Source organism: Typopeltis vanoorti, chromosome 21 (genome assembly GCF_054136105.1).
Source record: "Typopeltis vanoorti isolate ZY-2024b chromosome 21, IOZ_Tvanoo_1.0, whole genome shotgun sequence".
NCBI lineage: Eukaryota > Metazoa > Arthropoda > Arachnida > Uropygi > Thelyphonidae > Typopeltis > Typopeltis vanoorti.
Window position 1 is genome coordinate 26197731 of NC_143569.1, and position 16088 is coordinate 26213818.

At 34.7% G+C, this 16088-nt stretch overlaps 1 protein-coding gene across 3 annotated transcripts in view; it reads right to left on the reverse strand.

Annotated features, from left to right (window-relative positions):
• The window catches only part of LOC150094684 (cell adhesion molecule Dscam1-like), a 260850-nt gene that overhangs the window by 74958 nt on the left and 169804 nt on the right, over window positions 1-16088 (reverse strand). For all 3 annotated transcript variants that reach the window (XM_090411283.1, XM_090411282.1, XM_090411281.1), the window contains exon 6: window positions 5415-5590. In XM_090411283.1, coding sequence (XP_090267409.1) covers window positions 5415-5590 — 176 coding nt within the window. The remainder of the gene's footprint in view (window positions 1-5414; window positions 5591-16088) is intronic.

Sequence of the window (16088 nt, forward strand, 5' to 3'; positions counted from 1 at the left end):
TTAAATGAATTAAAACAAGTTGCTACTTCATAATTCATTTATTTATAATATAAAGCTTTGGTATAAAGCTCTACATAAATTTTATAATATAATGAACGACATAACAATTTAATGTGAAGATTGGCCTTGTACTTCAACTACGAAACTATCAATATTGACGTTAATATTACTTAAGGATAATCGCATAGAATTTCCGAGGTTTTCTTCCGTTATTCTCGTCCCAATTTTTGATTTATTGTATTTCATCCTCGAAAAAAAATTGTTCACACATATATGTGCTGCCGAAAAGACAAATGATTTTTCTTGAAAAGGCGCGTAAATTTGTATATTTTTCTTCCACCAAATAAAATTTATAAAAATACGTCAAAGAAATATTGTTAAATTGTGATTTTAGCACAAAATCCGCCTGAAGCTCAATAAGTTCCATCTGTAAGTTTTCTGGCACATTATTTACATCAGCATCCATCGGACGAGCAAATATAGCGAATGTGGAGTCTTTGTTTTTAAAGTCGGCAAACCTTGTATCAAATTGCTCTATTAGTGCCTTCAGTTCATCTCCATAACAATTATAAGGGATATTTTTATGAGTTGCTAGAGTAGGAAAATGATAACAATTTTTAGCTCTTATCTGACTTTCCAACAATCTTAGTTTATTACAAAAAGCTTTGACATGTCCATGCAGAACATGAACCAATTGTCCTTGTTTTTGCAATTTAAGATTCAGTTCGTTTAGGTATCTGGTGACATCTACAGGGAATGCTAAATCACACACCCACTCCTCATCTTTTACTTGGTTGTGTTTCCTTTATGTCCATAAAATCTGCAATGTCTTGTCTCAGATCATAAAATCGTTTTAACATTTTACCTTTACTCAACCACCTCACTTCACAATAATAAGACACATCTTCATAATCCGAAAATAGGTCTGCCAAATACTCCTTAAATTGATTACGTGCACGTGACTTAATAAAGTTAATACTGGCTACTACAACTTCCATAACATTTGTGAATTTAATCGATTTTGCACACAGATTTTGTTGGTGGATAATGCAGTGAAAATTGTTAAATTTTCCCGATGGGTCTGTAGTTCTATTGCTTTTCCATGACCTATTCCAATAAATCCCTTCTGTGCACCAACCATTGCAGGGGCTCCAACACTGCATATGCCAGAAAGTGAACTCCATTTAAGCCCAAATCTCTTGAAGACTGTGTTGACTGTTTCAAATATATCTTCACCGGTAGTTGTTCCTTTTAACGGCCGAAGCGCCAATAATTCTTCTGTCATGTTGAAATCCGCATCAACTCCTCGAATAAATATTGCTAGTAGTTGTCTATTTTAAAGGTTTTTTTGATATCATCAGCCATAATTTCTATCTGTTGGGCAACAGCACGTCTCGTCTCGACAAACAAATATTCTCGAAGTATTTTTTCTTCTTAGGACATATTATACTTACAATATCTAGCAGAAATTCTTTGATACATTCTCCTTTTTCTGCTGGGTATCCAAGCTCTTCTTCAACTTTTGTATTCCATCTTTTCGTAGTTGTCCATCAATTTTTGGGTGATCCGCATGTCTCGAAGTAAAGTGTCTCTTCAAGTTGTATTCTTTGTTGACGGATACGGATTCGTTGCACAGCAAACCTTTATTCAGAATAAAATAATAATCCTCCTTCCAGTTGTCTTGAAATTGACGATTCTCTGCATCTACTTTTCTTTCTTTTTTTTTTTTGCAATAACCCCTGACATTGTCCCAAATTTATAAGCGATATTCAGAACTGTCAAACAAAACTGTCTTCTACACCGCAGACACTAAACAGAACATAACATCAATGCAGGCACTGAACAAAGCGCAACAGCAACGCAAGAACCGAACTGACACGTTGTAACACGTTCACACACGCGGCTAGTCAAAGTGAGAAAGAGATCTTGGTTGGAGAAAACATAGGGTGTTTTGCACAAGTCATATGACGTCAGTTCAATGTGAGTTAGTAGAACACACCATGTTTTCTCCCACCATGAATCAGACAAAAACTTCGCTGAAATAGATTAGGGTCGGATCAAAAGAAGTATAGAGCCGGATCCAGCCCACGGGTTGCTGATATATGGTTTACATGTAAATATAAGGATGTTATTTTGCCTCTTTACAAGGCCTTGATAAGACCTCACTTGGACAATTGTGCGCAGGTCTGGTCTTCTGGTTTCCGTTGTGATTCTGATATATTGGAGAGAGAAAGTACAAAGGAGAGTGCTAAAATGATATCAGGATTTAGGAATACTGATTAGAAGACAGATTGAGAATTTGTAGACTGCAGACACTAGCAAACAGGAGAAAGAGGAGGGATATGATTGAGACTTACAAACTGCTGAAAGGGTCATACAGGATTTCAATTGATGGAATGTTTCAATTTATGGAGGGTGGGGAAAGGACGAGAGGGCATCCTTTGAAGCTGAGAATGAAGGCCGCCGAGAAGGGTGTAAGGGCTGGAGTTTTGTCTCAGAAGGTTGTGCGTGATTGGAATGGATTGCCATTGGATGCTGTGAGTGTTAGAAGGGTGAATAAATTCAAGAATAAGTGTGATAGCTGGTGTGTGTAGTATATGGCCTCCCTCGATGAATCTCTGACTCCCTGGAAGTCTCTATTAATAATAATAATAATAATAATAATAATATATTTCTTTTACTTTAATAAGTTGAAATGTTTTACAATCCACTTTTACTAGTAGTGAAGGTGTAAACGTGTGCCATCCCTTATATATCATATCACTTCCTAATTATATTTTTTCTTCTTTTTGTCACATTATACTTGACTACCTCAGAAGATTCATCTCTTTACTTTAATCTGTGGTGAGTAAGTACCAACGTTTTTAATTTCAGCTTCTGCAAATTTCTTCTTGATTTTTAAAACACACTGCTATTGCACAAAGCGTAGCTTTTTGAATTTTTAAAGTGGTTTATGTAATTGTAGTGGATGAATTTAATTTGAAAAATAAAATGAAATAAGAAATCATAAAAGTATCTGTTACTTTATTTTTTCTGAAAGTGTCAGAAGCGTTGTGTAAGATCTACCTTAATTGTGCTTCTTTATGTGGAGACGTAAACATACATTGTTTCAGTTAAAGCGTACAAACGAAAAGTCGTCCATTATACTTCATCAAGAAAGAATTTTGCATAAATAATCCCTTTAACTCTGTTGACATGCTTAATCACGGGAATATTTTAAAAAGCTTGAAAATAAGCTTATGTCTGAATTTTACTTTATATCTAAATCTGAATGCGTTAGTCGTGTTTTTGTGTTACTAAAATACTGACACAGTCGTTGGATTTTAATTCTTTTTTCTGTTTTACTTTAAAACTTTCATCTCAAAATCATGTACAAAATGAAGTTAATCTTTCATAGTAATTTGTCTTATGAAAGATTTGTAAGAAATATTTTATCGTAAATATAATTACTATCAAAAACCCATTCCGATTCTAATATAATGCAAGATCTCTTCATGGTTATTTTTGTTATCTTTTTTTTTTTAATTACTTTGTCGATCGTACAGTTGTATGTTTGCTCACTATAAACAGCAGTCAACTTTAAAAACCTTTTAGATATGGGTGAAAATCTAGAAATTATCTCTACAGAACATTTATTTTAAACAAAGAATTTAGATAGAAGGATACTTAAGATGATTGCAATCGTCTGTATCAATCTTCTTCTTCTTCTTCTCTCTTCCATCATCTATGTGGATGATGATGAGGCCGAATGAACTCTTTCTACTTCTTTCTGTCCCGGGAGAGTCCAATCAATTCTGTCCAGTTGGTGTCGCTTGTCGTGATTTCGTTTTCAGGTCCTCTTTTATTTTGTCTATCCATCTAATTCTGGGCCGTCCTTTGGATCTTTCACCTTCCATCGTTGTATTCAAGGCTTTAGATGGTAGTCTTTCTGTTCCCATTCTGGTCACATGGCCAAACCATCGCAGTCTTCTTTCTTGGATTTTGTCTATTATTGTTATTTCTTGTTTTAGTTGTTTCCTTATGTCTTCGTTTCTTAGTCGATCCAGCAGAGATACTCCAAGTAATCTTCTTAGCCAACCCATTTCAGTACCTAATAATTTTTTCTCTTCAGCCTTTTTGAGATTCCAGCATTCACTTCCATAGAGGAGTATTGGGAGGACCATTGTTTCATAGATTCTTACTTTTGTTACTTGTTTGATGTCTCTTGACTTCCATATTTTATTAAGTTGTCCAAAAGTTTGGGATGCTTGACTGATTCGTCTGTTTATATCTTTTATAATTTCACCATTGTACTCAATAACTCCTCCAAGGTAGGTGAAGTTTTCTACCTGCTCTAGATTCTTACTAACAATTTCAATTGTCAAATTGGTGCTTCGTTTTCCTATTTGCATAATTTTTGTTTTGTCTATATTTATGTTTAATCCAGATTTTATACACTCCTCCTTTATTTTATCAGAAATTCGCTTTAGATTTTCTTCTGTGCTTGCAAGTAATGCAATGTCGTCTGCAAATTTTAAAGTTGTCACATTTTCCCCCATATATTTTGATTCCGGAGTCTTCATGGTTTAAGTCCTTATTGGTTGCTTCTTCCAGTCTAAAATTGAACTGGTCTGGTGACAGATTGCATCCTGTCTTACTCCGCTCTCTGTGTGGAACCAGTTGATTAAGGTGTCCTCCATTCGTACTGCACTTTCAGATTTCTCATACAGATTCTTTATTATTCTTATGGTTTTGTTAGGAATTCCAAATTCTTCCATAGTTTTCCATAGTTCTCTTCGACGTTGAATCAAATGCCTGACGAAATCTATGATATTTATGTAGCAACTTTGGTTGTACTCTAGTGTCTTACTCTGTACTCTGTATCAATACATAATCATACTCCACAACTGACTATACTTTACAATCTAATAATTGTAAACTAGTCATTTCGTCTTCGATTCATGCATACGCGGCTGCATATGAAGCCGCATGCGCAATCAATATTACAACAATGAAATTTATTATCATAACGCATTATTACAAAAATCATATTATTTGACATTGTTATAAAAATAATTATAAATTTTCTTCTTTCCTTTAAAGGGTTATCATTTTGATTTAGTACGCTTTTACTCTTATTCTCATTTCATTATTCATCTTTTTTATTCCTTAGATTGTGTGTGTGTGTGTGTGTGTGTGTGTGTGTGTGTGTGTGCGCGCTTCGTATTTATGCAGTTTATTGTTCACAGCATTGCCAAGATCGTAATTTAATGACATCTTAAGTAATTAATGTTTTTTTTTTTACTCAGTGGTTTTTTCCCCTCCTTATAATTACTTTGACTGTTCTGCACACAGTGTTTCAATTAGAGAACCAAATTAGGCTTCGCTTTAGTACTTTATTTTAATATGAATGTAAAAATAAAAAATCTGGTTACCTGTGATTGTCAAAGCAGTTTCTGTCCTTCGTTCTCCAAGGTTGTTCTTCACTATACACTGGTATTTGCCACTGTCACTCTTAGTTGCTCGCTTGATCATGAGAACTCCATTACCAGTTGTTATTCTATTGTCGTTAGGAATAGGACTGGTGCCCTCGGCAGTGCTCTTTTTCCATCTAAACAAAGCGAAATATTTGTTAGCAATATCTTGAATGTGTCAGCATCCAGAAATTAAATATCTGAAACTGTTAAAATAAGAACATTATAACATCAAGTGAAAACATGATTGTCAATATATGTTTTCATGATATGGAACATTATATAAAGTGTAACAGGTCTTTATCACAATTTTTGAAATGACATTATTAAACTTACTAAATTGTTTCTCTATCTCGTATGAAAGTGGTACATGATTCATTTTGCTTTTTATACAGTTTATGAAAAATATTATATTATAAATTTCTCTTAAAAATAATAATGCAACTTATATTTTACATACAATTGCATTCAGAAATATTTTAAATAATTTAATATATTTTCTAAATTCTGAAGAATAGCTATAAACCTTTAAATGTTTTGGATTAAAACTTATAAATAAACGCAACAGCCAAATAATTCGGTACATGCTACTGAGCTGTTTCGTCATTGTTGGAAAAATTAGAATGAAAAATGAATGATGTGAGAAACACCTGTACGTTTATCGTATTGTGATTAACTTCCAAGAAGCCCTCGTAGAATTCTCCCCATCCAACATCCCCTTACGGTAAACACCTGCAAGCGTACAGGTAAAGACGCGTCCCAAGTTACCATTACTCTTCAAGCTACCTATTTAATATGCTGCACTACACATCAAAACTTTCTTCAAACAAGCAGCCTCCAGAAATGTAGTAAAACACTGCAGTTGCACCCATCTAGTGACAAAGTGGCACTAGCGTATGATACATGCACAAGCTTTTAGTGATAATATAATTACACGTGCACGAAGCACCTCGAGTAGCTTTTTTCATGATGGTACCTTTCTGCGACAGTTATTTATAACTTAACTGACATGTGGATAATTTTCGGTTGTGTCAAGATGCACCACTAGCTGATCAGTGTAAATAGAAAGCATAAACTACTACCAGAACATTTGAACGCACAAACACCCACACATGGGGAAAGAGTTTAACAACATGGATGGAATGCCTTGAAGTAAATGTAAACAAGAACCCATTAATTTAAGGAAATTTTCTATTGGTTCAGGATTATTTGGGATAAATAAGTTATGCTTCCGTAATCTAAAGCCCTGAAGATAAAGAGCAAAAGAAATAAAAAAAAAAACTATTCGCTGTTTTTTCCTAATAAAATAGAGTGTGCAAAGTACATTTTATTCGAGTGAATGGTCATCTTTTTTATCGAAGTGTATTTATAAACGCCACCTAACGGATATAGTGCTAAACTTTATCGCTTTTATTTTCTATTTTATAGCAACAATGAAATACATTGTTATTAAAAGTATTAACTGGAAATATCTTCTTTATCGCTCAAGCCATACAATGATAGGCAAGAGTACGTTGAAACTAGTACGCAAGGAAGATTTGTTTGGGTGGAGGAGGAGGAGGAGAAATTCTGCTATAACACTGGAATTTACCTTCGCGTTTACACCTTTCTAATGGACTTTAAATTATCATCGCCTTTAAAGCAGTTAATCCAATTTGACTTCAGCGTAATCCCATCCTTATGTTGTGTTTTATTCCATTTGCAACTGGGTAGTCGATTTCCTGCATGCGATAATGGATGGATTTTTTTTTTAAATCTCCTACTACTAGAACACCTGTCAAAGATTTATTCTTTCGCATACCTTTTTTTTTGTGCATTAATGATGTTTTCTATTAACTAGAATCCGTAACCACGGTTACCCTAAAAGTATTAAACCATACTTAACTACTTTTCCAAGCGCTTCTCCATAGTCACGAAGCTATGAGGTCAAAGTTAGCTTTTAAAAAAATACTTGATTTTGAATTCTATGTAGGACAGAGGCCTTTGTAGGGGTGGTAGAGGCCTGACGTTGACTTAAAAAGTTCAATGTCTAATTAGGATTTCGTATTATTCAATTCTTAATCCACCAGCAGTACTAACGCACGATACGTTGACATTATGTGGGTATAAAAACAAAAATTATCCTTGAAGGTAAGTTAGCCATTCCTGTATGAAGACATCGGAGTTATTTTCCGATGGGTTTACTCTTTGGGTTTATAAAGCGCCTCTTTTTTTAAAAAATAAAGTTATTCTTATATAATTTCCACATTTATCTCTGTCTTAAATATAGATATAACCTTTGTTTTGAACCAGTTTGATGGATGGCACTTCACATTCCAATCAAAGAGTGAAAGAGAGAGAGAGAGAAACTGAGGCCAGCATTGCAAATGCATCGGTCAAAACTGTCAAAGATTTACACAGTGGTTAGCAATTGACTCACAAAATTAATAGAATTAACAGAAAATCATCGAATTTCTTAGCTTTAAAAACCACTTTGGCTTAAAGATATACACGCATTCATTTTAATGAATTCTTCTTATAGATTAAACTCCTCATTTTGCGCTTCCTTGCATTAATGTCGAATGAATTCGGTAGAAATCTGTATATCTTCGTAGTATTTGAGTCAACCTTAAAATTTATTATTATTATACTTATTCACTTATTATCCATTCTTAAAAGAAAGGATGGTAAATGTTTATTATTGTTTTATAGCCAAGTAGAAAAATGTCTTTCGAAAATGATAGTTTCGAAAAGTAACTGAGAGCTTAGGAAAATGCAGTTTCGGTATGAGAGTTGCCTTAGCATCGTTTAAAAGAACAAATTCTTCTAGAGAGAAGAATTTGCTCTTTTAAACAAATTTTTATTAGTCTATTTGACCGGGATAATAATAAAGTGAACGCAAAACTTTCTTAGTAGTGCTTGGACAAGTACGGGTGTATAATTGATTGGTTGCTATACTTGAATCGCTCAGCGCTGTGGATATTTGTTCAAGTCTTTAGATAGACGATTTTCGTGTCTACGAATTACATACCACCACCAGCACTATTTTTTAAGCACTGAAGTAGCTTGAAAAAAGTACGATGTCTTGCTTCTAGAGCAGGGTTCTCAATATTTTTACACTTGACTCCCGAAAATATGTTTTCAGCCTTTCATGAATTGGGAATGACATGAAAAGGTTTTTTAAATATTACCTCCCATTCTGGATGTATATCACCAGCTGAAATCCCACCAGTTAACAATGACCACCAACATGGATTTTGCCCCTCTCGAACAAGTGAATCTCTGTGATCATAATCACTTATCATAGGCTCAAGCCATGAAATGGTTTGGACAAACACACATGGTCGCTTTCGACAATTTCGATAACATTTGAAACTGCCGTCTTACTATCAGTGTCCTTCTCTGGTAGTTCACTGCTTGGTGTAATAAGTGGTGGTTTCCTTTCTTTAGATTTCCTTACTAACTCGATAGTACCTTATTCGCGGTATTCCACTGACACTTTTTCACCTGTACTTAACTGTATTACAGCAATATTCTTAAATCCTATCCATAGGTCTGTCGATGACTGTTATACGCACTCTTCACTCTTTTTTAATCTAAACATATGCTGTTTAAGTATCACAAGAAGCACGATCTTTCGTAATCAACGCATTAAACATTGTTCTCCTTGACATATTCCAGCCTTGTCCACTTCAATGCTACCGGAACAGAATCTTCTTATTTCATACTAGAAAGATCCTACATCACTTTGCCTCATTTTCTGTAATATTTCGAGCTCCATTCCATGCATGATCAGATATCTCGTTTTCACATGCATAGAAATCGTAACTTACACCTCTTGACTACATAGATGGCCGGTACCGCATTTTAAATAAAACAAAAATAGGTATCCTTTCTGGTCTCAAGCTATTTATGACCTGTATAACTCTTAGTACTGTATTAATCCTAAGCTTTCCTATTTTAGAATCCCCTTCTCAAGGGAAGCGCATCAAAACCTCTGAAAAATGCTTGTTGCCATCCAGAAGAGGGCAATCTGAATAAATCAGAATCCCTTCTCAGCGATTCACTACAATTACTTTTGATTTTGCTTTCGGCCTCTTCTATAGACATCCACTGTACTATCTACTTTTGTTCCTTCATATTTCTTAAGAATGTAAACACACCTTCTTCCCTCCCCCCCCCAACACAAACACAACTGCTGGTCAACATCCGTTCATTCTACAATTTCAAACGTTACGAATGAACTTCTACTTTTACTATTTTATTCCATTTATGATGATCCTTTGAAACAGCCTTCTTCATCTGCTGTTCTTCTTAAAGACTAAAACTTCCATGTTACTCGTTTTTTCTTAACTTGCATCTTGCAATATGGAGTTTCTCGCTCGCTCGTTTTTCCTCTGTGTGCGTAGGAATCTTTAAAAAATGTTAACAACATCTTCACAGTTCCTGAAGACCCTTTTGTGCTTAACTATATCTGAAATACGTAACTGAATAATACACATTATTTAAATAGAATAAATCAATTGTTGATGGCATTATATTGTATGAGACCAGGTATACGCATTAAAATGTAGTACGCGTTTTCCTAAATCAGAACAGTCAAATATTTCTAAATGGCAAAATTTGTTTCATGGGTAGTGCCAATGTAACCAAGTGTATTGAATTTGAATTTTGATTTAAGGAATATTAAACAAAATGCTTTAATATTAAGAAGTTCCGAGGGTGACGTAAACCAATTTAATAAGCTTCAAAGCAGAGAGGTCGGTAGAGCAAATGGTCCAAGCCTATGACATGCATCGTTTCCGTAAGCGTGTCCCAAGCAGTAGTGTCATCCACCCACAACATAATTGGTATAACCGTAACCTTGAATAGCGAACGCTACATCCAGGATATTTTGGTTCCGTCCATCCAGATTTGCATAGGATGTGTCGTGCAAAAAACATTCCGTTTTGTGCACTGGCATTTCAACAGGACAGAGCAATCTGACAGGCATCACGCGGTTCTAGAGCCTATTTATCAGAACACTTCCCGAGGAGGGTTATTTCGAGGTTCAAAGAATTCGAGTATCCTTCACGTTCTCCTGATATCACATCACTTGATGCCTTCGTTTGGGGGTATGTTGAAGGAGGTTGGTATTCCATCATGACCCGCCTTCAAACCTTGATGAATTAAGGGATAAAATTGCACGACGTGCCCAGCAGATGCCCCAACCCTTGTTCTCCATGATGACAGAGAACGTTCGCATGAGCAACGAAACTGTCTTGAAATACAAGGTGCCCTATTCAGTACTGTTTTTTTTTTTATTTTCACCATACTGTAGAAGGAATGAATTATATTGCATTTGGAATTACTAAATAATGATTACGAATTTAAACCTTGGTGTCATGTAATTTAATATGTGTATATTATACTAGGGGGATCCGCCCCCTGACGCCTACGCCCCCCCCCGAGTTCCGAATTGGTAGGCCGGTTCTCCTTGAATTCTGATGACTCGAATTTTGCAGACCGAAAGGGGGTTCCGCCTCTCTGGCGCCTACTTCCCCCGAGTTCCGGACTGGTAGGCCGGGTAGGTGCCATACATACTCAGGGTAGCCACTAAGTTTCAAAACGTTTCAAATAACTTGACAAAACACGTGACACAAAAACGTTACAAAAAAAAGGCTTATCATTTTATATTATAGAGTAGATTTCAAACAGAGGCATAGGGCTAACCACCTTATCCTCGAGGAGGACGCGGTTTCATATCGTAAGGCCATGTCTAATATGAACGTAGCAGGCCACTAGGCCTTATATACATATAAGGAAGAAGTATATTTTAAATATGCAAAAAGTTTGCTTCAAATTACTTACTTGAATAACAATTCATCCAAGAATTTATGATTAAAAATATATAGAAATTATCAGGAGTCAGTCATGAAAATGTGAGTTCGACAACATCATTACTGAATAGTGATATCAATTGATTCTCGTCCTTTGAAAATGGAATCTGCTTCCATTATGACGAAAAATATCAGAATTGCATCGTTTCAAACGCTTTATTAATTTTTGCAACAACACATTTGAAACTAGAACTGAGATGACGTAACACATTTAGTGGATATCCTAAATTTCATCAAATTGCATCATTCCCAGTCAGAGAAGGGATCGTTCATTATCATTCAGAAACGTTTTTTCAATTTTTTTCTGGTAAAATGGTTCGACTGAGAAACCAAAATTGAGGGCTTTTTAGCGGAAATTCCAAATTTTAATAAAATACTTCAAGTCAGAAAGCAGACAGAATACCAGTATATGTTGGATGTTGGTAAGTGAGAGAGACGTTAGAGAGTCTTAAAAACTAAGAAAGATATAAAAAAATTACGAACAAGAAGACTATGAGGGATTTCTTTTTAAAAAAATCACATTAGCTTTCTATGTTTTTATTAGTATAAATATTAATGTGTAAATATTCCTTATAAAATATTTATGGCGAAAAATTATTGGTTACACGCACGGAAGAGAGAAAGTGCAAAATCGTTTTGATTTTTGAAACCCAAGCTAATTATAAGACGGTGCCATTACATAAGATAGCACTCAAAAAACGGAAGATCATGAACAAGATACTTAACCTCTCAGAAGATTCCCTTTTAAAGCAATTCATATTTAATTATGTTCTATTTTGTAAACAGATTTCTACCGTAAAATAAACGACGCACTCTTTTAAGAGAAAAAGCAGAGATTGCAGTTTCATTACAGTAGAACCACTTTGTACATCAGTTCAAGTATTGCATTATGCATATGCAGATTAGGTGGACCGCTACTAATATCCCATTAATTTTCTACCCAAAAGTGACATTTACAAGGGAAGAATGGTGTTTGTTATTTCCCTAGAGTCAAAACTAAGCGGTAAACACATATAACAGTTTTTTGTTCTCGTTCATTTTTGTGCATTTTGAATCATAAGGAAAACGTTAACGTCTTCAAGAAATAGCTGATTTATATTCTTCTCTCGTTAATTTCTTTTTTTTTTTACAAAGACAAAAAAAATACCAAATGGAATATTTAATAAAGCAAGAATCGTGCCTAGATTTGCGGTAGTTAATAAATGCGTATGATTTATAAATATGTTCATAAATATAAAGATTCTTATGGCATAAATTTAGTAAAAAAAAAACAAAATCGGTGAACCGAATAAGTATTACTTCATTAGCACGCCGCCACCGAGGCACAAGTCGCACGGGTAAATAAGAGAAAAGATTTTTTTCCCTCTTCCTTCTTGCAATGAAGTATACTAAGAATAATCCCCTCTTTATTTGTAGCGTGATGTTCGAAGCGAGAAAAGTTTGGCGACAGATGCGATGCAATTTTTCAAAGAATTTCAATCTAAAAAGGGCTGTTGAATCGGAGATTGCACATCGGAAGCTTATAACTGTCAAATATTCCCCAGAGGATTTTCTCTGCCTTCCCCCAGTTGGTTTGATCATCGTCTATGCAGATATCACTGTCTGTAACAGTTGCTATCAGTTCAGACTGGTGGAATGTTCTCATCTGGAATTTAAGATATATTGTGACGATTCAAGCGTCAGTCTGAATACACGTGATTTAGATTCCAGTTTTCATGATGTAGGCGTTTTCATACTTCTTTCTTTCATCTTCAATATCATTTTTGACTTTTTTTTTCTCCTCTGTTGACTGCATGGATTTCGGAATAGCTAAGTCTGTTTTATTTATTTATTTTTGGCGACTTATTTTGTCGTTTCTTTTGAGCTTTTGTATTCGTTTGAATTGCAAGATGTTTGTTCCCGCTAATATGTTATACAATCTTTATCTTAAAGCTACAATTCATTTTGGATTAAATTTTTGTAATAATAGAGAAGACACTCGCCTTTATATTTGTTATGTTCACATGTTTGTACGTGCGTACAGATATATGACCTACACTCTAATTGAACAGAAGTTTTAAATTGATACTGGAGATCATTGCTGAAGATTTGGAAATTGTGGTTTAAATTAGCTTTACATATATATATATATAGAAGCTTTTGGCCGGAAAGTCCTGGGTTCGATTCCCGTTAGTGATAGGCCTTTATCTGGTCTCTTTCGACGAAAGGGAAGTTAGCCGCCAGTCTCATACGGAGACAATTTTTAATTCCGTAAACCCACCAGAAGAATACAATTAACAGATTCATGTCTTCATAGACTTTGGGTGCATTGATCGGAAATCAAAACAACTAATACAAACTCAATCTTATTATCACATTATCTCGATTAAAACTGAAAGCAGGCAGATAATAGTTCCTATTATGAATGCTTGGTTGGCAAGTGGGGAGCATCCCTGCATTCCAACCAACAGGCTACACTTTAGAATGGCAGTGCAGACATGGATGTTTGTAGATGTGTTTAAATAGTAGTTGAGATTCATTGCTCGGCAGTGGTCTCACAAATCACAAATGCATACCGAAGGGTTGAATGGGTGTCCAAAGTTTCATATTTAGTCCCTAGAGTGCGTTGTTCTTGATCATTTAATCCTTAGTCCGTTCATGATACTGTACTATATATTTAGTGTATCACGAATACGTTTCACATTATATATATATATATATATATATATATATATATATATAGAGAGAGAGAGAGAGAGAGAGAGAGAGAGAGAGAGAGAGAGAGAGAGAGAGAGAAAAAGTTGATTTATCCCGGATATTTTGCAAATTATTTCCTCAATTATATATATATATATATATTTTTTTTTTCTTTTCTCGTTAACAGTTGAACGACAAGATACTGATAGATAAATATCAGAGAAAGAGAAACCTAATTAAAAGTAAATTAAACTCTCAAAGAAAAAAAACGTCCCGCATATTTCCTCCATGTTTGGGCTAACATTTCCGATTTTCCGCTCTGTTACATGTCGAATACAACCAACCACCAATTGCTTCACCGTCATTTCAGTTGTTACCGTGGATCTTCCAACTGCATTGAATTCTAGCAAATGATTTTCAGGCGTTCGTTTCTCTTTCTTATTCTTTTAAGTGTTTTCTTTTTTTCACACTTCATGTCTGTTCTATTTCCCCTCATAAAATCTTCTCAAATGTCCTTTTCATCGCATTCCATATATCACATAAAATAGATATTCTGAAATAAAGGCCTTTTCTAGCAAAAGAAATTGTCATCAACGAAAGGTTAAAAAAAATCCCTCATTTCAAACAATGTCTTCATTTTCATGATAATTTTTAGCTTGCATATTAAAGATGTTTTGGGAATTTTCTTACAGAAAAATCATTTAGGGTAGCGTGTATCCGTATAAATGTGTTGAGATAATCTTTCTTAAAGTAATGCCTCCATTTGTGGGAACCAAAGTCGTTGTTGCTTCCTGTATAATGGACAGAGAACCGCACTGGGGTTTACGGCTGGAAACCCATTGAAAATCGAGGTATATTGTTGCAAAGCAGATATGTGGGATGAATGACCGACATGCAAGCCGCATGAGATACAAAACCACACTAACATTAAGATAATGGATTATATGCTATAGTACATATGGAAATGGAAGTCCTATTATTCTTCTTGGTATATTTTCCCTAAAGATTTGAGGAAAAGAAAATAAGAAAAGACATCATTCTTTTTACTCCACAGAATTTCTTACATTATGCATGAATACATGGAATGTTAGGTTTTTATCAGGCAGGTAGAATTTTATAAGAAAAGACATTTTTTTGCGCTTAATAAATTTTCTTGAATTTATAATAGCGTAAATATTTCCATAGAAATGTTTGCTATCAGTCGAATATTAACATAGCGAGAATCTCATTTCAACGAATTTCTTGGATATACAGATTGTTTAAGAAAACTTTAAAAAATTAGTTTTCTTTGTAATTTCCACATCTTTTATGAAGATCTAAAACATGCATAAAGCATATAATAACAATCACACTAATAGCCTTTAAAATTCTTTGCATACAATTAATTGTATTTATTCCTATTGTTAGTTAGTATAATATCTTTATATTGTACTAACTGATATTATGATTAGCTAACGCTGTTCTATACAACTTTGTTGTTCCCAAGTTCATCTCTCCCCCCCCCCCTAAATATCCAAACTAAGGCTGCTAACTAATATTTATGAAAACATTAGCATTTTAATGGCAATGTTTTCATAAATGGTATAAAAAGTCTAAGAAGAGTACCGAAATACGAAATTGAGGGATATTTTTTAGAAAGATGAAGTTCTATCATACAAAGCTTCCATAAACTGAGTTGGGGCTTTATTACGAACACTATAACGAGTGGGATCCCTTTAAGAATGACCTGTGCTCTCTGTAGCACTGATTTAACTAATTGTCTGAAACGTTACTCTGCAATGCTACTCACAATGGCATCACCTAATGGTTGCAGTTTGGATGGTGGTACGTTGCTACTACGGGTTCATCTTTCCACCTCGCTGTCATGTTCCTGAAACACGCTACGCGCTTTGTGGCATGGTACATTGTATTGCTGGAAATATACCCATTTGCTGATATCAGGGGGACTTAACGTATGCCACGAAAACATTTCCCCACATCATTATCTTAGCCTGAGCTATTGCTGCTTCGCAGGAAGGTTCCATGACCTCATGTTATTACTGTCATGTTCTGGTTCTGTAGTTAGTATGATACAGTATAAACCGGAACTCGTCAGACCAGA